This window comes from Prinia subflava, chromosome 15 (genome assembly GCF_021018805.1).
Source record: "Prinia subflava isolate CZ2003 ecotype Zambia chromosome 15, Cam_Psub_1.2, whole genome shotgun sequence".
In the NCBI taxonomy this organism is placed as follows: domain Eukaryota; kingdom Metazoa; phylum Chordata; class Aves; order Passeriformes; family Cisticolidae; genus Prinia; species Prinia subflava.
This window is the reverse complement of record NC_086261.1, coordinates 3759552-3783865: the sequence shown is the minus strand read 5'-3', so window position 1 is coordinate 3783865 and position 24314 is coordinate 3759552. Positions and strand designations below refer to the sequence as shown.

The following is a 24314-nucleotide window of genomic DNA, read 5'->3' as shown; positions in this document are numbered from 1 at the left end:
CACAAAAATAGCATTGGTAACTTGTAGTCTTGACTGGAAATTCCTAAAGCCAAACCAAGCAGCTCTCTGGTCTGGGGATCCTCTCTCTGAATTTGGTACTAAGCTAACTCTTTAACAAAGGGGATTTTTTTTTTTAATTTAATTTGGAGTAGAGAACAAGAAATGCTTATGGATGCTTTAAAGTCTTTTTTTTTTTGATGGGATTTTTTTGTTTTGGTTTGGTTTTGGGGGGGATTGTTTTCTGTTTGTTTTTTTTAAGGAAAAAAGAAAGACCAATTCAATATCCAGCTCTGTCATGGACATTCTGTGTGACCTTGGCAAAATCATTTAGGTCTGCACATCCACATTAGGCAGCTAATCCACCTAGACAATGCAGAGAGACAGAGACAGGCACCAAAAGAGTGGGGATGCAGACCACCTAAATAATACATAAACATATTTTTTTCTTCTACTCTTCATCTGCTCTATTGAGTGTTGCTCGTTCGATGCTGCATTATCTTTATGGCATAGACTTTTCTCCCACCCCCAACAGGATCCCCATTTCATAAACCATCCTGAAAAATTGCATTAATACAAATAAAAGTCAGAATCTGAATTCCAAATTGTTGTATTTATCTCATCAGAGCTGCTTGCATTTAAAAGATGTAACTGTCACAGTGAACAGCTCACAAGCAATCCGCAAATGAAAAAGGCAAATAAATGTTTTGTTAAAAGTTATTTGAGGAATGATTCTAAAAACCACAATCAACACAAGAAAACCACAGTCTGCTCAGTGACCCATTGAGAACATACAGAGATATGAAGTTTGAATGAAAAAAAAAATCACAACTTAATCTGCCAAGCTAGCTTCTTTATTCTCAGAAATAGCAAATAAAGGCAAGCATTTGTGAATAAGGACTATTCATGGCTGGAAGCAGGTACATTAGATATGGTGGACTGAGAAAGCAGACTCAGTCTGCCGGAGACAGACAGTCGCAACAATTTCCAGTGTCAAAGAAAAATCTGGCACCTTGTTAAATATTAATAAGCTGTCGGGGTCAAAATGTTTAGGTCCTCCCGACTCAATCACTTTCATTTCTACTTCTCAGAAGCCATTCAATTGGAAATACCCTTTCCTGTCTTGCCCCTCCTCATCCTGCCTTCTCACCAAGAACCATGCAGAACCAGATGAAAACGGACAGCAAATGAGTTGGCAGCCAAATGAGGTTTTTGTCTGCCCTGCCTTTGCTGCTATGAATTCTGTTATTGTTAGTGAGGCACAGAAAACTTACGTACAAGAACAATGCGAAGAGTTGGTTTAGCAAACCTCTGCTGCATTTTCTGCAGGTTAGTGTTATTGATTACTGACACCTAAGGGTCTGACACATAATCAATAGACCCCATGACCCACATATGTGACATGGCCTGTGGGGGCTTTAGAAACAAGAACGAACATGGCAGCTCCATCCAAAGCTTTTCATATAATATTTATTTATTTATTTGCTGGCAAAGCTGTTTCCACTCAAATTACTGTCATGGTGAAAACTGGTGTCAGAGGGGTTTGTTTGTATTTTTCTATGGAACCTGAAGGCTTGGAGCAAAAAAAAACCCCAAAAACCTGTTAGTGAAACAAAAATCTAACTCCACACCAACAATCTTAAAGGCTGAACCTTCCCTCATGAATTTAGTTCCTCATAGTGAGAACTAGTCATCTGAAGGAGAAATAACTGCTTGAATAAGAGAAAGAGGCAGAAGGTGTCTCAGCAGCTTACCTTTTCTGCAAGGTGCCAGGGGTGCACAGAGCAGTGTGGAAAGCACCAGTTTGCCTTCAGACAACTGGAGAGGCTCTTTCCACCAGTCCTCAAAAGCAGGTGGTGAGAAAAGCTTTTGTACTGCAGTTAGCAGACCAGAGTCTTCTCCAGGCATAACTCTTTGTTTCATTGTGTCTTCTGCCAGCACAAAATGGTCACTCAGGATCACTGCTGGGACCCAAGGAGCCAGATGTTGTCATTTCCTTGACTGCAGTGTTGTTTTTAGCTGGGATTTTACATTCCCAGAGCTTTCCTTCTTCTCATGGTTCGCTTTGCTGTTTCTGAATGTGTGTTGTCTCCACTAAACATTGTTCACTGTTAATTTGAGGACTCTCAGTGCTGAATTCCTATCCATGTATTATTCAAATGAAGACAACATCTGAAATTTCAGGTATCATCAAAGATTCTCCTCCAATTTCTCCAGAGTATTCTATCACTTGCCAATTCCCTCTATAATTTTTCTATTTTGTTTGGCTTTTTAGCCATTAAATTGATAATGCAGTATTTTAAGACCAATCCATATACACAGGCCACATTCAGGCTGATTATGAAGACACCTGAGATAAATGAGATGAGCACAATGAGCAACTGAGATGACTGTAGAGAGTTAGATCATGGCTGGAAGCAGGGAATCCAAGGAAAGTTAATGATCACGTGGTCTGAATCAGGCTCTGGGAATGCATTTTCACCCACAAAAACTGACACTGTCACACCGCAGGGCTGACAGTGAGGCTGAAGAGCAGCAGGTCTAAGTCCTGGCCTAGCCTGATGTTACTGGAGAGCTCTGCTGCACAAGGGTGACTCCTCACTGCTTTGGAGACTTCAGTTTCCAAACAGAAGAGCTGAGACTTTTCCATCAGCAATGAATTGCTTCTTACAGCAGCAATGCAGCTTGATTTCAACACAGGCCCCAGGACTCACTTAGGCCTCACTGTCTGAGGCCACAGAAGGCATCCTGCTGCTCTCCTCCCTGTAGACTTTTTGCCCTGCTTCTGTCACATTGACACTTTCTTGGCAAATCATCAAGGAAAATACATTTCTGACCCAAAGCTATGTGGACTTTCAATGCTTCTCCCACATCACAAAGAGCCAAACTGCTGGAACCAAGGAGTTCCACCAATAGCAAATAACCATGACAGAAGTTAAGACCTCACAACAATTCTTTCTTACATTAAATGAGCTACAATAGCATCTAGTTTTGAAATATCAGTCAGCAACAGTCAATTGAGAGGCTGCTGACAAGTTCCTCCTTGTTCCTGACAAGTCCTGTTCTCCGTGCCAGCTTCTGTGCAACCCTGGAAAGATTTCAGTTCTAATAAAGTCCTTGTTGACATGAGCAAAGTTTCTACTAGGCCAGTGAAGCATAAATTTTACAATGCATGCAGGGTACTCCTCTGTTGTTGAGGGGCAAATGCAGATTAAGACAGAGGTGGAAATTTAGTGAGAGTGGGGAACACACAACCCACACTCATCTGATGGCCTTAGAGCCACTTGCTACTTCAACTGGTCACTGCTGAGCTTGGCAATTCGACCCTTTCCACTCAAAGCATTTCCTGCCCTCCCTTAACAAAAACATCAATTCCTGGTGCTGGGCAGCTTCACCTCAGTGTCGTGTTTCACATCAAACACAGCTGCCTGAATTTAAGGGAGGGTGGCACAGAGCATTCCTGGTCTGTAGAGGTTTCTGAATCCTTCAGGGTAGAACACACTACACATTTTAAACACACACACTACACAAGTCAACTACTGACATTTTTCTTTAGTTTTCAATCTCTTGCAAGACACTGTTATTTTATGGAGAGCTGAAAAATACCCCCAAGTTTCAGACAAATAATAATACCCATTCAGTTCCATACTAGAAACCCTACGAAGATTTTCTCTTTCCAACAGACCCAGCAATATCCTGCAGGAGAGATGACCTGCTGCTATCATTTTAGAGGTGCAATTTCTTTTGTTTTTTTCTTCTTTTTCATCCTTCCTGCTGCAGAAAATTCTTCATCAGCTCTTGACAAACACTGTTTCTGTTCTAGCGTGTTGTGCTGCATGGGGAAAAGCAGTGCTGGGTGCAGGAACTTCCTGGATCTATTTTATGCCTCCAGGAGTTTTCCAGCAGCCTGCAATAATATAAAAGATCACCATGGGCTGTGATAGGACCAATTACAGCAGACAGCAGTTATTTATAGAAAAGTCAGCAGCACTGAGCTTTAACACCAGCCAGCACAGCCAATTCTGCTTCCCACCACTCGGTGTAAGCACCAGCATCCTGCTACACCCTGCAGGGCGAGGAGTTTTAAGGCAATTACCTTGGTACCTCCCAGGACTGTGGACACACATGGCATATGCCCACGGGACAGGGGAGGAGTAGCCCTTTACACACACCGTACCGTGGAGCTGCCACAACAGATTTCATTTCCATAAATCCCTGACCCCTGATGTCACCCGTGCTCTGAAATCCTTGTCCTCCTACTCAGCAGCACAGCACATGAGGGCACAGCACAGCCAGTGCAAGACCCTGTAACACACACCCTCCCCAGTCCTGGCTCTTTGCTAAGTGGCTCTTCTCTCCCTCTCCAGGACCTGCTGTAAGGTCTGGCCAAATATCACAGCTGAAAGGAAAACAACAGGTGAGCTACGAACCCCCCTGACCTTCCCCAGTTATGATATAAACTAAACGAGTTGATTCAGCTTTCACTCCCTTGATGCAAAGGTGAAAAATTCACTGCAAAGCTGCTAAATTCACCAAAAAGGAGGATGGATCACAGTTAATTAATTAATTAATTAATAGGATGAAAGTTTACCAAAAACCTAGACAAACGACAGTAGCCAAGTAGGAGATGTCACTTCCAGGGGTGAGATACTGCCTCACTGAATCCCTGCCACAGGACAGACAGTGCTGATGATCCCTAACATGCAAATGCCCATTCTCAGAGCTGACACGCAGGATCAGAACCGGTTGGGTCCTGCAGTTTGTAGCTCAGGCACTTGACTCCAGTCACTAAAGAAATTTGGGTTCAAAATGGAATTTTGAATTATTTCCCTTCTGGAATATTTAATGCAGTCTGTAAGTGCAAACGTGCTCTTGGAAGCTGAGGGGAAAAGTTCATGGCCCCTTTCTGAGGTGAGCATTTCTCGCAGAGCAGCTGCAGAATGAAATGCAATATTGCCATCTACTGCCCTGCCGTGCAGCCAGCCCCTCTCTGGCTGACACAGCCAGCTGGAGATGAGATCAATGTTTCAGGACAAGGAATCTTTTAATCATAATGAAAATGTGATCTTGACTGATCCGAGGTCACATTACATTAATACAGTCTTCAAAGCTTTTTTAATAATACAATTAACGATTTCTGCCATACCATTAAGAGAATTAAAGACCAAAAAGCTTAAGGGGTATTGACCTATTCAGTTTTAGTTTTTAAAATAACCTCAAAGCAACACGGACTTTTTTCCTTTTTTCACTCCCTCCTTTAAACTCCCACATACATAATTCTTGGATGCATTTTTCTATTTGTGTTCATGGATATCACACTTTTAGTAAAGATTTGGATAAGCCAATAGAGGGGATCTCCATTCTGATGAGTTAACCCCTTTTTTCTTGTGAACTAACAGGTCAGGCTGGGACCGCCTGCTCTGCACTAAGAAGAAAAACAACAACATTAATTAGGAAGGTCAAAAACTACAGTTTGATGCAGAAAGAGACTTACACAAAGGCATTGTAATTCCTCACCCCCTTTTCTCCAAGCCAACAATCTCATTCTCTTCCTTAACCTACCATCTCACTAAAGCTCTCACCCGTGCCTTTGCAAATGACTTGCAAGCTTTAAAGGAATTTAATAAATATAATTAAAATACACCCTGGCTAATTTTCCTTCCCAATCAGCTCACTCCTCAGCACCAGAAGCCACAGATTCAACTGGTATTTCTCAACAAGTGGTGCTACTAGATGGCCACTCCCTTTAGCCAGGGCACCCCTGGGTTCAAATGCTCCCTGGGCAGCAGTGCACGGTGTGGGATGCTGGCTCCCAGGAATATCCACTGCCAGGACATGGAGGGGCTCAAACCACCCAGAGGCTGTGACAGAGCAGCCAGGATTGATGTGCCCTGCTAAGGCTGCTGAACAAGCAAGGTCAGCATCAGAAAGCAGCAACACTGTGACTTTCACCCTGGATGAGTTCCAGCATTCAGGAAAAGACTTCAGCCAAACTGGCACTATACTGAGTGTCCCTGTATCAGCTGGGTTCTCTTCCGTGTTTCCTTGTTTTCTTTCTTTTTTTCAGGTTTTATATATAAAAGCTGCCAATCCGCGCTTATTTTTTAGGACAAGTGAATCCCAGGTAAGTCGTTTTGAATTGACTGCAGGGTTCTGAGAGGGAAAGCAGCCTGCCCTAAGGATCTGTGTAACTCCTGAGCAGGATGTAAGGGGAGAGAGCAGAAAAAACTGCAGACAAAACCAGGGGGCTCTGAAAAATCTGTAACAACAGTGAAGAACACAACTCAGCCCATGCCCCCACCATATGAACTCATTGTCCTGGGCAGGGGTTCAACCATGGGATTTGGCAGAGAGGATTCTTTCTGATCAGAGTTACACCAATCCACTGCCAGAAATACAGGGAATAATCCAGCATCAAAGCTGCTGGGGTTGTATTTCCCTGCATTTCCAGGTCCTGAGCAATAGGACTGTCTGCCTCCTAGATTTCTAATGCCAATGACCTTTTCCCGTGACTAGGACAGGCAATATTGGTTGTCCTGACCCTGCTATGTTGAGAGGTGAACTATCCACATACGTGTTACCTCCCCTTCAGATCCCATTGTTGGAATCATCTCTGCCGCTGTAATTACACTGCATCAAAGAGACTGACTGGTCTGAGAGCAAGTCACTGCAAGGCTGCAACCAGGCAAAAATACAGAGGCAAAAATCAAGCACTTCTATTGCTGGGAACTGATGTCAGCTCTGTCTTTGGTAGAAACACGCCTTCCCCTTCCTCTGTAGGCCCACAGCATCACTCTGTGAGCTTAGGCCTGTAAGTCAAAAGCCAGGCAAGGACAGAGCACAGCATGGAATATCCATCTGTGGAAGCAAAGGCTCTCTGAAGCTCTCAGTCTCAGCTACCTCAATGACTAGAAAGACATAAGGTCCCTCCCTCCCATGCCCAGCATGGCAGAGCAACGTGCTTTGCAATCTATTTGACAACTCATGAGGATATTACCTATCGAAGTGCTCGTGTCTTTGATGCCTTAACTGTTCAGGCAGGACATGCTAAATATCATCTTGCAGAAACTTCTGATGTCTACAGGGAGCAAGACCCCTTCTTGACCTTTTCTCTCGGCATTTTGCTGGTTTTGTTCTGTGCTTCTCAGAGCTGCTCCTCCATCCCAGATGCACAAAAGGGGTCAAACTAGCAGAGGTGGCTTGTGCCAAAGGCTTTGGCTTCTACCAAGAGACACTTTAAAAGGAAGATATTTGTGCTTGTGACATAGAGCAAAGAGGGACAATGCGTCTTTCACTCCAATTGATTTACCCATCAACCTTCTACGCAAACAAGGATAAAAGCAGCATTTCAGTCTGTATTACAGCAGATGGGCTCTGCATGCAGCACGAGAGAAATAGCTTTAAAAAAGATTGAACCAGCCCCAAGATCTGGAGAGGGTGGGGGAATCAGAAGGCTCTTTAAATCACGAGGCTTTAAGACAGCATTTACCAAAAGGCATCTTGGTTAAGATACTTATCAAAGGCTTGGATGAGAGGTGACATGCCAAGCAAGGAGAAACTCAGAAAATTAGTCAGTTCAACTAATCCTTTTAAGAAGGGTTTTTGTGTTCTCCCTCCCCACTCCTTGCAGAAAGCTGGGACAGGATTACTGGTTCCAGGTAGGAGGATTGAAAGTATGCTGCACATCTGTATCTTTTAAAAGCAACATGAAATTAAAGCCATTAAGGCAAGGCCACTGTGCTGACCAGAGGGCACACACAGCTCTGAAGTGTTTCTCCTCTCATGGTCACTGACCTTTAACATACCACAGTCCAGAGAGGTTGAGCTATTAATTTACAAATCCAGTGTTGGTGAATGACTGCCAACATCCCCAAATACTCTCATCATCATGGTGAATGCAACCTCTGATCTCCTCCCTGAGAATGTGGGGGGGGAGAAAAAAAAAACCCAAAAAAGGAAAAAGTTAAGCTTCATCTAAGTATCAGGTGGCTGGGAGAAAAGAATTCTTCCAGATGGAGTTTATTGATCTTCCAAAAATGAAGCCTTCAGTTTAAATTAAAACCAAAAAGACTTCTTAAAAAAAGAAAAACTAAAAAAAAAACTAAAAAAAACCCTAAAAAAACTAAAAAAAAACTAAAAAAAAAAAAAACCACCCCAACAACCTTCAAAACAGAAAAAGTCAATAAAGCCTAATGCAAACACAACATTAAACTGGGACTTCATCAAGCTGGACTGCAAGAGGAAACAAATAGCAAAGCAGGCTAATTACAAACTCCTAATTTTGTTTCCCATGTACTTAAATTTTATTGCATGCTCATCTGCAACAAGAAATACATAAAGGAAGCCCTAAGACAGTAACAAACAATGAACTACAGCTGGATGCATTCTTTGTTTATGCAGTTGAGCAATAAAGTTGACAAAGCAGAAATTCAATTTGGGCATGTTACTTTCTCCTTTTTCTGCAACATCCTTAATATGCAAATGTTAAGAAGTATCCAGGTAGAAGTTTACACTGTTCCCTTCCTTCTTAGTCCATAGGAAAGGACACTAAAATGTGAATCTGAGCATCCCTGATTCTTTTCTACTTTGGCACCTACTTGTTTGGCAGACTTTTGGATGGCTCACTTCTCAGTATCAAGTCATACAAGCCAAAAGTGGTTATTGAGTGTTAATTTCTATTCCCAAACACCTAAAAATTTTGCACAACAGAGCCAGAATCATCTGCTGAGAAACAATGAGATCCAACATGGAAAGTCACACCCAGAGTTCCTGATGCGACAAGAGTGCAAAGGGGCAAAATGTGGGTGCAATTTGTATTTTGTGCTACTCTGACCTCACCTTGACTTCACAAAAATTTGAAAAAAATCATTCCGGAACCCACTGGAGACAAACTCCACAGACAAACGAGCCCAAATGACAAACACAAGACAAGCTTTACCACATCCCCATCCTCCTTCCCGAGGAAACCAAGCCAGCCTGGGATGCATTAAAACCCCGGGCACGGTCTCCAGCCCCGAGAGATGACGACAAAGTTACGCTGTGTAATGGTGCCATCTCGTGGTACTGAGACAGGTGATGCTGCAAAGGCCACATTTTCAGTGCAGATATCACAAACCAGACATCAAAACAGATTGGTCAAGTTTTACAGGGCATGGTCATCCAAAAGCACAAGAGAATTCCACGATGATTTACAGCCACAGGTCATGGCAGCGTGACCGGGACCAGGACGGGGGCTCTGATGATGTTTCAGCCTCTAAAAGGAATTTGAAAAATTGAAAATCTATCTGAAAGGACAAGAAGAATGCAGCAAGGTCAGGAAAGGCTGCCTCACAGAGGCAGATCCAAAACCAAACCAGTGCTGTTCACTGATGTCATGACAGACCACAAGGTCTCCATCCCCACATTTGAAAGCATCTTGACAGTACCAGAGTCACAGCTCAGAGTGAAACAGAAAACCAAAATCCATCACAGGAGGCTGAAACAAAATTAATTTAGACTAAAGAAACTGGATGCACTTGTAAAGACAAAACTTTAGAACAACTTGCCAGCAAACGTGGCAGATTTCCCACTGCCCAACATCTGAAAATCAAAACTTCCAAATCAAAACAATCCCTCTAAAAAATCAGTTGTTCCAACCAAAACCAATGATTTTTTGACACAGCAACCATGCACAAAATTGTCTGGCTTACATTATGTGAAACATGACAGATTAATGTAATGAAATTTCCAGCCTTAAAATCCATATGTTTACTTGTCTTGAGAGCAAATCAAATCCTTTTTTCAGTTGGCACACACCCACCAGATGACTGCTAACACTAATTTTGATGTTTAACATCTTATTTGCAGGCCAGAGTTCAGCGTCTCTGCTTGTAAGAACCATAGATCCAAACTCCCTCTCAGCAGATCTGCCACCCCTCCCTCACAGACACACTCACCTCCTTGTCTCCTGAGCAGAACCATCGCTGTCTCTCATCATGACCAAAGAGTAGATTCAGAAAGAGATCAAATCCCAGCTTTTGAAAACCCCTCCAAAAACTGGCATGCTCTTTCAAGCCTTTGCCAACTTTTTCAGCACCCTGAAACCATTCTATTCCTAAGTAAATGCAGATTTGTTTTAAATGAAACATCTTCCACTGAGAGAAAAAAAATTGTTTGTGGTGTTGGTTGTGTTTTTCCTACTCTGTTCTATTAAGACAGTGAAAATATTGGATTTATTTCTGCTTCAGACACTCTTAGGATTCTTCTGATCTCATTAAGCAGTGCTTCAGACTGCTAAGAATGAGTTGCAGGTCCAAGCTCCTGCATTAATCAGATACCTTAAAGCACTAATATAACAAATCAAATCAAAACAAATCAAATCAATATTCGGACTAATTGTTCTGTAAATCAGCATTTCTGAAATAACATGGAACAAGCCTCTGCCCTCCTGGAACCTGTAGCCCTGGAATTTAGTACATTTAAGTAGGACCTCAGAGATCCAGCTCCAATTGTCACAAGTTTTGATGAAAAGGATAATCTCTTTGATTAGAGAGAACCAAGCACCTCCCACCACAACCTCAGCAAATGCACCTTTACTTACTTCAGTTGTCATCATTAGAATTTTTGACACTTAAAACAGAAAGAGATACTTAGAAAACAAAAACCTAAACAAAATCAAGGAAGGAGATTCATACACAGAGGAAAGAAGCAATTTTTCTGTGAGAACAGCCAGTAGTGGTTGTTAATGTAGCTGTGGATCACTGGCTAATAGGTGAAACATACTCATTTGGGGGATGTTGAAAAATTGATGGTTCTATCCTCTAACTAAAAGAGTTTCCAGATATAGAATGAATTTAATCTAATTATTCATCTGCCCATTCCAGACAGTACCTTATATTTTTCCTTTATCCTCATATAAATTCAGTTGGAGTTTTCCGAGGCCTTCTTAGATAAAATTTTGTTGAAAGACTTAATTCAGATTAAAAATTCTTAATGTTCCTCACTTGTTGGAACAACTCCAGTTTTCCTTTCTCTGCCATTATAATATAATGTGCAAACTGGACATGAGTTCAGTTTGCCAGGCCACTGCAAGTCCAGATGAGCTTTCATGAGCAGAAATATAATAATTTTCTATCATATTTCAAAGCAGCTGGCATTGCAACTCTTCACAAATTTATATTTTTTTTTAATTATGTATTTAACAAGAATATAGGCTGTTCCACAAGAGGACATGGAGTTTCCAGCAGCCTTCAAAGCACACTCTTGGTGACTTTTCAACAACCTTAAGATCAACTGACTTTAAAGTTAGTCCTAAATGCACTTTCTTTGCAACAGGAGAACCATAGCAACATGATTAAGGCTGGCACACAATCCAGTGCTTTAATTCTCTTGGCAAAACTTGTAAGTTCCAATTATAGCATTTCTTTTATTTTTTTTTAAGAGATGCTTAGGAAGGTCTGATTTCACTGTGTCTCAGGCATATGGTTTACAGAGCAGCTCAACAGGGAAGGAGTTACTTGGATACGTGAATAAATGCTGCATTAAATCAAAACCTTAAACAAAAACAGGGTGATGGGGCTATGTGCGAGTAATTATGCTGTACAGGGAAAAAATATACATCTCTACAGTGTACCTACAATGCCTGCCTTCAGAACTGTCTCCCTGGAAATGCTGGATTTGTTTGTGGGAAGAAACAACTACCTCTCCTTGTTCCAAGAGCCACTTAAGAATTACAGGCTGCTGGATCTGTTCAGGATTATCAGGACACTCCTGCTGTTCACCTCTTTGCAAAGCCTTCTCTGCCACTGGACTGGAGATCTGATCCTTAAGATTTTCACCTGTAATTCATTAACATAACATTCAGGCTTTTGAAATTCCCTATTAAAAAAAACATAAAATATTCTAACACAGAACCAGCCTGTGGTAAAAGAGCAAAATTTCTTTACCAAGCCCCAGCATGGTAATTGAGTGAAGTACGTTGTATTTCCAAGTTAATTGAATGTAAAACATAAGGAAAGTGCCTACAGGAAATAAAACATGCAATATGGAAGCTACATGAAGTTCTACAGCCTGAGCTTGCACTGAAAGGCAGTTTAATGCCTATGGATTGTTCACTCTTTTTCTCTGCACCAAACCTTTTCTGCATGAATGGCCTTTGTGTGCCATCCTGTCCACCACAGGGTTTAAGGCAGATTTTTCTGCTAGAAAAGCTCAAATGAAAGCAATTCAAGATCAACAGTTTCCTCTGAAAGGAAGGTTACAACTGTCATTCTGATACCAACGTGTGTTGTGGTATCTCTCTTCCATAATGCAGGATGTGGTTTCCATAGAAATATCTTCTCACATCACTACCTACAAGCCCTCCAATTATTCCCCTTTGGACACCTCGTGCAATCCAATAAAATTTTTTCAGAGCAGGGAAATAACTAGGCTCAGCTACTACTTAATTACTTGGTGAGAAGAAAAAGAAAAGGACACTTACTAAACAAAAGCTTTATTTAAAACAAAACATAAAATGAACAAGGTGTGCTGCAAAAATTTTCATCATACCTGAAGAAATTTCTCCACTGTTACAAATTAAGAAGAGTCAATTACAATTTTTAAAATCATACTGAATTTTGCTGATTTCTGAAACAGCAATTATGGTGTAGTTTTAAATTGTTTGGTGGCCTTGTCTCCAGCTAAGTCCCCAGGACCTGCTCTTTTCCTGAGTCCTTTATGTTCCTGAGCATTGCCTGCACCTTGTTCCAAGTCCTCCTCTTCAGAACCTTGTGAGTTTAGAGTCCCTGCTGCTGTTTTGTCATCTTTTTTCTCCATGGCATCTCCTGCCTCTTGCTCAACGCCAGGAAAGCAGTCAACACCCTGAAATTAGAGCCAAGACAGAAAGAACAGCAAATTATGCACGAACAAAATAGACAGTGACTTGATCCTAATATCAAACACCTCTGTCGGCCACAGCCGCCATAAACGTGCAAGGCAAGAAACTCAGCTGTATTTTTTGTACAGAACAGCTTCACTCCTGCTGCTCTGCCTGCCTTCCCAGAAGTGTCAGCAGAGGGAAAAGTGGGAGCACGGGGAGCCTTGATCTGGCTGGGTGGGCTCTGAAGCCACAGCACACAACCAGAGCGTGCACCACAGGGGCCGGAGCTGTCACAGCTCCCCTAGGATGCTCAGGGCTGAAGGAAACAAACTGATTTAATTGTGTGGCAACCAAAATGTCCTGGGGAAACAACCCCTGCAGCTCTCTGTTTTGCTTCCACTCCTCTCTCCTTTTTCTTTATTACTTGAAAAAGCTTCATTCCTGTCATTTGTTTTCTCAGATACATAGCTTAGGCTTCATTTAAACCTCACAGCCGGTTTTAGGCCTCGGTGCTACAAAATCCTAAAAACGGCCAGATCTGCAGCTCAGCAGTGAGGTAAAATAATTAGGATCATAAAGAGTTTGGCTTATTCATTCTAAAGTCACACTCAAGCTCCTGCACAGAAAAGACCACAAGTGGAGTTCAGAAAAACCTTGGAATTTGCTGTACACCTGCTTGGTTACAGCTCCCTTATCTCAGTAAGGATTAAACTAGAGCATTTTATTAAAACTATTCTGCATTCTTTAGCCTCTCAAACTATTACATCTATGTAAATTAGCTATAAATATCATTTTTAAGTGTGCATGTATATATATATAATATAGCTGTGACTACCTACAAGTCAGTAGTAAAACACAACTGTGGAAATCTCTCATATTTAAACCTCTGCAATGAAAGGGGAAAAGGTCACCAATGGAAAACAAGGTCATAAGATGGCATAAAAATGACTGTACCTTATTCATCTGTTCCATATCTGATTGTCTGGGTTTGGTGCTTGGAGTCTTCTCCACACAAGAGCCCACTTCAGCCTCTGGAGAAATTGGGGGAATATTTTGCCCCAGAAGGAGATTAAAAAGGGAAAAAACATTATCATACTTCCATGGCTATTTCCATTTAAAAAAAAAACCACCAGAAAAAGCCACCTGACTCTTACTTTCAATCCCTCTTGCCTTGTTTTTGTTAATTAACCAAACCAGGGTGCCCCATGACACTACCACAAAAACGTAAGGTGAACAACTATACCAGAAACAAAATATCTGTGAGAAAGCTCTGCTAAACAGATAATCTGTTCACCTCTTACACCTGGAAAATCCATATCCTTTTCTCCTTTTCAGAAAATACAGGTATTCTGACCAAGTCTGATAAAGAATTATATGCAATCACTTGAAATTTATTTTACTTCTTCTCAGCCTGCTTGGTTTTGCATTAGCTTCACATCTACATGTTTTATGGATATTACAAAACTACTGCAAAACAGCTCCGTTCACTGCCTGGTAGATTTAGCAACCACGACCAAACCATGTGAAATGATTTCTATTCCTCCAATCAGTCCCAGAAGAGAAATGTCACCATGTTCCTGTTGCTGAGACTATTTGATGAAACTATATCTCCTACATTTTTCAAACAATAAGAATTAATTCTTATTGTTTGAAATTGTATTGTCACACATAACTGTAGCTATGTGTGACAACATGCTAAAAAGCTTGATTTTTATAGATATATACATGCAGACAGAAATGTGTGTGTGTATACATGCCTATGTATCTGTGCACATCCAAACTGAAGCATCAGCTGCAGCAAACAGAGGGCTGCAGTTCGGATGAACTGCCACTAGATGCAGCCACACCACCTTGCAAAATTGAAAATTCTGACCTCAGGATTACAGAAAACTGTTTTGGAATATGTATGACTGTAGAATTCTTACAAGAACATTCATGGTATTCAATCCTAAATACTGGTGTGGGAAAAAACACCCCATAATATGAGCAAAATATTCAATTTTTCTTCTCAGTAATTTTGTTCCAAAACACAGCATTGCAAATGTCAACAGGAATCTAAGAAATCAGAGCAGAATAAGACTTGTCTATTTTCACAGTTGTTGCCATAGATCCTGATTGGAGCTGACAGTATTGTATTATGTTGTGTTTTGCTTTCTGCAAAACAGAGAAAATAGGAATGAAGCTCTTGTTCCCAAGAGACTCCCTAAAGATAGAATCATGGAATCATAGAATAGTTTGGATTGGAAGAGATCTTTAAAGGTCATCTAATTCAATCCCCAGCAACAAGCAGGGACATCTACAAGACCAGGTTGCTCCAAGCCCCATCCAAGCCCTCCAACCTGACTTTGGACACTTCCAGGGATGGGGCTGCCACATCTCTTCTCTGGGCAGCCTGTACCAGGGCCTGAACACCCTCAGAGTAATTTTTTTTTCCTTACATCTAGCCTAGATCTATGCTCCTTCAGTTTAAAATAATTATTCCTTGTCCTGTTGCAACAGATCCAGCTAAAATCTTTATCCCCATCTTTCTTACTGTCCCCCTTTAGGTAGTGGAAAACTGCAGTCAAGGCAGTTCCCAAGCCTCATGTGTATTTTTTTAATGACAGCAATTCTGGTGGAATGATATTTCGCCATTCTTTGGGCCATTCATCTGTTTGTTTTTCTAGAAGATGGCAAAAAGAAGAAAGAAAAAGGAAAGCATCCTCTCCCCCAGGATCTGTTCAGTTTTGATCTGATCACAGTTCTGTTCACTTGCCATTAATAAACTTCACTTAGCAAGATTAAAGGAAAGAGCAACACCAGGTTTTGCTGGTTTAAAGCATGGGGAACACAGATATAATGGCTTCAGAGGAACCCAGCCTAGGGCTAAAGTCTGACTTAACTCTCCTGTGTGTGCTGCAGACAAGATGAAACACAGTGTCTCAGCAGAAGGTTCCCCAGCCAAAACAGAACAGGATGGATGTGGGAAGGCATGGGAGCAATTTGCTCTGGAGCTCTCCTTGCTGCACTTCCAGAAAGAGACAATGTGAGCCCTTCTTTTGGAACCCAGTGCTTATCCCAGCTTGTGTGCATGCAGAGGGGCCTGTCTATGTCCTCCAACCAGCTGAACAGATTACATCAACAAGATCCCCATATGAACTGTTGAAAGGTTTCCCTGCTCTGTCGCTATCTTTTGTGAAGCAGGCAGAAAATGCTCCCAGCAAAAAGGATTTACCCTGTAGGAGAGTACTTGGAATCTTCCAAAAACCCATAATGAAAACCTTTGTGTTTCCATCCAAGAATGGTATTGGTAGCAATGGAAGGTAATTAAACACGCTGCCCACTGGCCATACAAATTTCTTCTTTGTAACAATTTCAGAGAAACAAACCCCTGTCTATAACCCAGACAATGTGTTGTGCAACAGGGATTTTTTGGGCTAACTTCTACCCTGCTCTAAGTGCACTGCAACAGGAGTTACAGCCTGGCTGTGCTTTGTTCAGGATCTCTCAGATGCTCTGTGGTTCCATTTCATTAGCTCATAATTTCTAAGAATTGTTCTGTTTACTGTGAGAAGATGAGGGCACCGGGCTGCACACTCAGTAGTTTCTCCATGTGCAAACAACAGAGGCATCACCTTGCCATGATCACTACCTAACCCTTGATTACACTTCTTATCTTTATAAAACTATAACACAGACAAGTTCACACTGTTCGTTTTAACTCACTTCCTGAAGGGGATGACTCCATCTGAATTTTTAACCAGATATTCACTCGCTGGCTCCAATCTCCTGGTGCTTCCACTTCCCACAGTCGCTTCTGCTCCTCAGGATGAGCCTGCAGGAATTTCTGGCACACTGAAAGGAGAAATCAAGGGGTACAAGTATGAATGAATGAAAAGTACATTGGAAGAGGGAGTGTGTTCTATCCCAGAAATTCTCTCAGACATACTTTCATCAGTTCCTTTAGAAATGTTCCTTCTGCCTTTTCATTTTCCTCCTCTTTCTTTCAGCTGGGACTTTTACTAAAAGTCTATGTGGAATGGCCTAAACAGTCACTAGTGGATCCTGCCACCTGCTTCAGTCTAGATTATTTTCTTGTGAGTGCAGAGATAAAGGACTTGAAATGATTTGCTGAGCACCTTCCTCCAGCACTGCAGCACTGAACAATGTCCAGACACTCAGTAGGTTTCAGACTAAAAGCACTGTAGGGATTTTCATCCTCACTACTCTGAAAGGAAAGGTGTTCCTCTGTCTTCCAGCTTTAACCATTCAGAATGCTACCTAATTTCTGTTTATAAAGAAAAGCTCTGCTTCAGTTTGGTTTTGGGCCAAAACCACCCTCCTTTTCACTACTGCTACCCTACGCCACATTGTTAAGGTTCATTTATTTCTTTGGATGTGGGTGGGAAGAACCAACAGAAAAAATTCAGGATACCTGTAACAGATGTACAATCACCTTTAAAAACCTATTGCCTCAGATTCCTATCACCGTCAGTACACACTGTCCACCCAAAAACTTGGATAACCTATCAAATTTAGGTCTGATTATGTTACCAAACTGAAGTGTGTTCTATTTAGTGGTATCTTTAGGATGTCAGCAGTGTCAAGAGGAGGGACATGCTGTAGAACAAACAGCTCAAAACATTTAAAGGGGATTTTTAAACTTCCCTTAACTGCCATCCTATTGCTTGCATCAACTGCACAAAGATAGTGATCTGTAAACAACAAAATTACTGTCATAATTCTCTTCCCACTGTAGTTCATACTTCATACTCTTCCCACTGTAGTTCATCATACTACAGAATGGATAATTCATCTTCAACCCTCAGTTGAGTTTAACAATGGGGTGTCAAAACAAAAACCCTAATTCTGGTATGTAAACATTTGCCTTACAGTGATGAGCAGATCACAGACACTCATCCAAGGATATCCAGACTAAATTAACTATTCCAATAAAAGCTACTGAAACTAACATACAGACCAGAATTCAGGTATCTGCTAAACAGCTTTTTCCTTCATTTTAGGCCTCTACAGCAGCTTAAATACCATGTCCATGTTAAATAAACTGTCCACAGCTTCAGAGATTTCAGTATAGAGATTTAAAGGTTGCATTCATTTGTCAAAGTATGAAAATCTGGTTCCAATGAAATTAAAAACAGACAGTGACTTCAATACACTCAAAATTTAACTTACAGTATTGGTATTTTTATAAAAGAAAACCTAATTAAAACACGATGCAAGTCAAATTTATTCACTATTAGCTCTAAATTTAATTGAGACAAAAGCACAGTCTTCCAATATATTGCTAGTGCTAACACATAAAAAATGCAGCTTTCTCATCCAGGGTTTCTAAAGCCCGGAGTTCTGCCAAAGGAAAAATGGATATTATTGGGAGAAGAGACGGAATGCTGTCAATACTATTCCCTCCTGAATTTAGAAGTGGCAGTACCTGCTCAAGTGCTTTTGAATATATTTAAGGGCACATAATAACCAAGAGGAAGAACATATGTGGCCAAAATTTTTTTGACATTTATTAGGAAACTACGGGAAAGCTGTAAATTAATCAAAACATCTCCCCAAAAATGATGAAGACTGCACCACACAGAGAGCAACCTCAGAACAAAGTACTTTTCTAAAGAAGAAAGTTTTATTAATAACGTGAGCACAGATATTTTCTGTGAATGTTATTAGCAAAACTAGAGTTTTGACCTGAAGACAGAGAAGATATATGACTACTTTGTGATCTTTTAAAAATGACAAATGTTCAAAGACAGTTGATACAAAACAAGTACTGATGTAACTGGATGACTGAGTAGAGCCTGGGTATTTGGGTTATTAAATGTAATTTCTTAAAAAATGCAAGATCTACCAGAGCATTATGTGCATAGTGTGGGCTTGACAAGATCTTATGAGTCTTTTCCCTGTGGTGTCAAATAAAATGTGTAAGTCCCTGTCTAGGGCAATGACACAGTTCTAAGAGAGAACAGTTCTAGGAACACAAAATGTCAAACAGGCACTGTGAGTTTTGTGGGTTTTGTTGTCTTACATAAATATTGTCCTACCTTTCCAGAGGAAATTCCAGATGGCTCTGGAAAAGGAACCAGTTGCAGGCTAAGAACGGTTCAGTTCAGACAAGGGCACTGAACTCTCACACAGTGAAGACAATCTTACCAAGACCATATTGAAAATTATACATTATACATGACCCTTACCTAACATGTCCACATCAAAGGCTTTACCTTGATACATGGCAGCAGAAATAGGGCAGCTGATCCCCAAGGCATCCTCAGCCAGGAAAGACTGACAGAAATCATGCAACATTTTCATCCCAAGGCCACCTCTTCTGCACTTTCTCCGGACAAATATAGTATCCAAAACTGGCAGCAGGTAACACTGACTGGTTGTACCATCACACAGGCTCCCTGAAAACAGACAGGGAAAAACACATCCATCTGCAAACAAAAACTGGTATTGCTGCACTAACTGCTGTGTGATTGCAGCCACACACACTGCCCTGGTACCTTTCCACAGGCTGTGAGGATGATCCTTGCTAAAGTGTATTTGCATGGACAGTAAAACACTTTCCAGGAGGATGATTTGTGCCATGAAATGGAGAGGACCTGCCTAACAAGTCTTTTCCAGACTCTGATTCTTCATAATCACACTATCTTGGTGCAAAGGCAATGTATATAGGAAAGCTCACTGAAAAGATGAATTGTCTAAAACCAAAGAGATATAAATATTCTGAATATGATGCCAGTATACTCCTTTAAATAAACAACTGAGTGGTGCATATTAAGAAAGCTCCTTTGTAAGCCACTCCACTTCTACTGAGTGATAATTTATCACACATGTAGATGCTTCTATTCCATCACTTGAACTACCACTATCAGTGTTAAACCAGGGGTTTCAATCAAGGACAGTCCTTGCTAACAAACACATTAAGTCAATTAACTGAAATCACGGGGTCATGACATAATGCTCTACATGTGGACAAAATACAGGCTCAAGCATAAGCCTCCAAACTATTAAAACTAGTTCTCAGAGAAAATTGTCCAAAAAAAACCCAAAACACAGAACCAAGGGGTTTATTTTGCAATCACAGCTGGTAAACTCAAACTGGAGTCGAGAGAATTGATTAAGAACAGACATTCAGTATCCAAAATTTGGACGTTCACCCGAACCAACCTAGGGTCCTATTGCTGCTCTTCCATTCAGTTCAGAATACCATAAAAATAGAACCACAAACTACTTCACAGCATAAGCACTCAGTCCTGAAACGAATGACCAACATCAGTTCACCAACCACCTGCATATAGGAGAAGGTCCCCACAGAAAAACCTCAATGATTTATTTTAATTTTTAGAAAATATTTATGAAGATTTTATGCTGCTTTTGAGTACGTGGCAGTTAAATACAAATGGATATCCAGGTCTTTATAACAGAAAATGGTTACATTTTCATACTTTGTTGCTTAAGTTCTTCGTTTATCTTTCTTACTATTTCCTAGTGGACCTGACTCAGTCTAGCTTCCAGGGTCTTGAGACATGAAGCTTTCATCACTTCACTAAGACCTATTTCACAGTTTTATCAGTTTTATCAAGTCCTGTTGAAAGTTCCTAAATTCCAATAAAAGACTTTTACTTAACAGATCAATTTTTTATTTGTTACATCCCCACAACTGTCTTAAACCGGGATCTATTTCTGCTGCTTCAGTTGGTGTGCAGCACCTTTCACCGATACTGGACAGACCTGACTTTTATTACTCTCTTTTCTAGGATGACAATTTAGCACAGGATACATGACTATTTTTAATTCTAGACCCTGATTTGTCAAGCTCGTCATTTAGCAAGGATCCACACCTCACAGACTGAGCCATACAACAAGAGTATGCAGCTACATAACCATCCATTCACATCTTGATTAACCTTGGTTCACTCCTGCTTAATCAAAGTGCATGCTTAACTTCAAACACATGTTCCAGCACATTGTTGGAAAAGGGTGGATTGTGGTGGTGTTTATAACCTTTCAATATTTGTAACACATGATGGGTAGTTACTCTTTTTGTCATGAGCCAAAAAATTGAGTATATCCCCAGTCCCATTGTTAGCTGCCAACCCAACAGAGATGTCAAATTCCAGCAGAATTGCACCATCTGTTCTAAGGGACAAAACTTCTCCTCATGAAGTCTTTAAGAATTCCTGTATGTTGCAAGTGTTCTTTTGAGTTTGTTATTATCTCATATAATAACAAACTGTCTCCTATAAATCCTGATGAGAATGCTGTGCAGCAACCCCAGGAGCTGAGTGATTTATGCCTGAGCTCCTATTTTTGTGTTGAGAAGATGACAAAAACTTGTCATGTCTAAAGGCACTGTAAATAAAGAAACCATGAAGCCATTCTTCACCTTGTCCCTGGGAAACACATTAGGAGAGTCAGAGCCCACAGGCATTTGAAATAAAATAAACAAACAAACCAACCTTTGGAACAAAGGCCACTTTGTCCCTTTTTCCCATCGAATAGCACAAGGTTACCATAAGCTAGTGGTGGCCTGGAAGTGGCCACTGGGCACTCACACATCTGGTTGAGAGGTTTGTTTCATTGTTGGAACACACAGACAAAGTTTTGAGGTGAGAGAGGAGACAGGGAAAATAAGGGCACTGGTGATGGAGAGGGAAGCATTCATGCAGTCTGCCCTTTGAAAGCCTTTGATCTGCTTGGTTAGGTCACGAGTGCCAAATGACCAACTTAGGAGCCAGCAAAATGGCAAACAGATATTACAAGGGCAGGAAAAGCAGACAGCCATTAGCATTCCCAAAGAGCCACAAACCAGAAAAAAAACACCAATCTGGTCCCCACATCCAACAGACCCAAACAAAACAAGGTTGTGCACACTGACTATTTCCCTGCTGAACAAGCTGGCTTGGCACACACATGTTTGGACAGGCCTGGAGCAGGCTGAGCACTTGTGTAAAGGGTGGGGAATATTTCTGCAGAGCAGAACCCAAGGTCAACCCATTGTGTGAGTTTGTATGTGAGAAGGCGAACAAAGGTTCTGGCTTCAATAAAATTAAATTAATTCATGTCTGGACTGGTATGTAGTCATTTCATTTTCATTACAGCCAGAACTTTGAATCCACCTCAGAAATGCACATCAAAAATATTATTGCTAGCTAACAGAGGGAGACAAAAGCAATTATTCAACAAGATTTCAGCTAATTGTCTGTCAGGTTAACGTCAATGCCAAACTTATTTTTTTTCCTAAAAGAAATGTATATAATCGATGAAAAAGTAAAATCCTGTTATCTTTTTAAGGATCTCGTTCTACAGAATAGCACCTGGGCCACAAGTATCAGAAGATATTTCAAAAGGCTTGTATGAAGAAAGGTGTGAAATGAATTTAAGCTCAGGAAGCCACCTGCAAAGACCATCTCTAAAGCTCTGGTGTAGGAAAAAAGCAGAGATTGAGCCAGGGTTGCTTCTTTGTCTACTCCATGTCTGCTTAAGAGTTTTTGCAGTCAGGTGTTCCCAAACTGTGGCTTGTGGAGCATTTCTAAAGAATGAACGAGAAGCCAACAATGCATTTACTCCTGATACACCTGTATGTTTTACAGCCTTCTCAGAGGATTCAGTTTGGTTAAGGCTAGTTTGATTCACATCACTCCACACTTTTACTACTAAGATTTGTCAGGAGGGAAGGGCCAAGCTTTGACAATCTGACTCTTTTGTTTTTCATGCCACAGACAGCTTGGTCTGCAGCTGGGCAGCTCATATGTGTTACAGAGACAGTAATACAGAATAGTAAGGGAAAAAAAACGCTCTATAAAAAAGGGATTTTGTTCTGGTTTGTTCTTAAAAGCATTAAGACACTCCTGGCTCATTGCATCCTCCAACTTCCTTATTGATTTATTTGCATCATGAATCTTCTGCATTCTCCTGGCATTTATGTGAAGGTGGTGAAGTCCATTTTCAGTAATTACTAGTCCTCAGTAAATAAGAAAGGAAAAAAATTCCAGGGAATTACATGGTCTCACTGCACAAGAAACAAGTGTCAGTAACCGTGGTAATTAATCCTACATCACCACACAGAACACATTCTTTCTGAGGTTTTCACACAGAGCACGAAATAAATACTTTAAACAATATAAACCAGATCCCAAACCCCAAGTATCTATATGAAGACTTTCTGCAAAATATTTCATTTTCAGGTTGCTGCCTGCAGAGAAAAGTACAGGAAGAGGGAACTGTCATTTCCTATTGTACCTTTAAGTAGCTCCATTTAGTGTGGTCTAACTGCTCAGCTGTCTGATATGGAAGCCGCTGACATAGATAAAATTGGAGACATTTATCTTGGCACGTGACAAAGTGTCTTATCAGCCTCATTAGTGGCTTAGTACATCTCATCAATCTTTAGTATACCCAGTGGTAAATGCTGCATGCCTGTCATTGGACAGGAATAGGCACATTCCAGAGGGGCCAAGTTGATGATCTGTGTAGCCATGAATAAATTCTGCTTTAATAAAGGTGTCTAATGCTCACGAAAAGTGATAGCCTTGAAGAATGAGACTTGTGTTTATCTATACAACAGGTGCAGGGTGGCCACTGCCAGAATTGGCCAAATTATCTCAAAACCTTGACCTGCAGCCGTTACTGCATCCCTGAGCAAGGCGGGTGCTCGAGACCATCTGTCCCTCCTTAGCTGGACTATTAAAAGAGATCCAGTTAAGGATGGCTGTAAGATGGATGGAAGCATGGAACTGGACCAAAACACCGAGTTCACTTTGTACAGGCCACCTAGGAACTGGCAAATGGAAATGACATTACAATATTGCCAAGATAGTTAATTGGAGTCACTGGAGTCCATTGAAAATTTAGTTTGCATAACGACACATTAAATCTGTAGCAAAGATAGAACAGACTCTCGGTTCCTTGGTCACCACTTCTGTGATTCACCCAGAAGATTTATGTTTGAAAGAGCCATGCTCCACAGACCTTTTTCTGGCTTATTTGCCTCCACTGAAGCATGGTTTTTGTCATGCTGTAGGTAATGGAAAATTCAGATGAGAAATACAGTTGAATACAACATCAATATGAGAATCTCAATTACCCAGTGAAGAAAAATCTAACTGGAAAGAATGGTCAGGTAATTGCAGAGCCTGGAAATAAAGGGAATCAGAATCACATGGTGAGCACAAAGGAAAATAATTTTTTCCTAGGACCAGAAGCTGTAACGGAGGTCCAGCACAATACAAAGTCCTGTAGTTAAAGCTGCCTTTACTAAATGTTCTGACCAGGACAGCAAAAGAAAAAAGAACTTACATTATGATTTAAAAAATAAATTACAAAATATGTAAAAAAACCATGTGAAATACAGCTTCTAAGTGAAGATATTTATCTTAGGTTTTTTTGGGCCTAATAAATCCAGGGCTCTTCTAAAAAGTAGAGAGAACAGAAACAGCCACAGTATGGCTGTTTTCACAGTATGAAATTGAAATCACAG

At 40.9% G+C, this 24314-nt stretch overlaps 1 protein-coding gene across 3 annotated transcripts in view; it reads right to left on the bottom strand.

Annotated features, from left to right (window-relative positions):
- Positions 1-12453: 12453 nt before the first annotated feature.
- LOC134558689 (protein FAM169B-like) overlaps positions 12454-24314 on the bottom strand; it is a 33391-nt gene continuing 21530 nt past the window's right edge. For 2 of the 3 annotated variants that reach the window (XM_063412804.1, XM_063412805.1), the window contains exons 6-9: positions 19054-19236; positions 16541-16669; positions 13790-13893; positions 12454-12837 (exon numbers count right to left, since the gene is read on the bottom strand). In XM_063412804.1, the coding sequence (XP_063268874.1) occupies positions 12616-12837; positions 13790-13893; positions 16541-16669; positions 19054-19236 (638 nt within the window). In that variant the 3' untranslated portion in view covers positions 12454-12615. The remainder of the gene's footprint in view (positions 12838-13789; positions 13894-16540; positions 16670-19053; positions 19237-24314) is intronic. The other variant, XM_063412807.1, reaches the window with a different exon arrangement.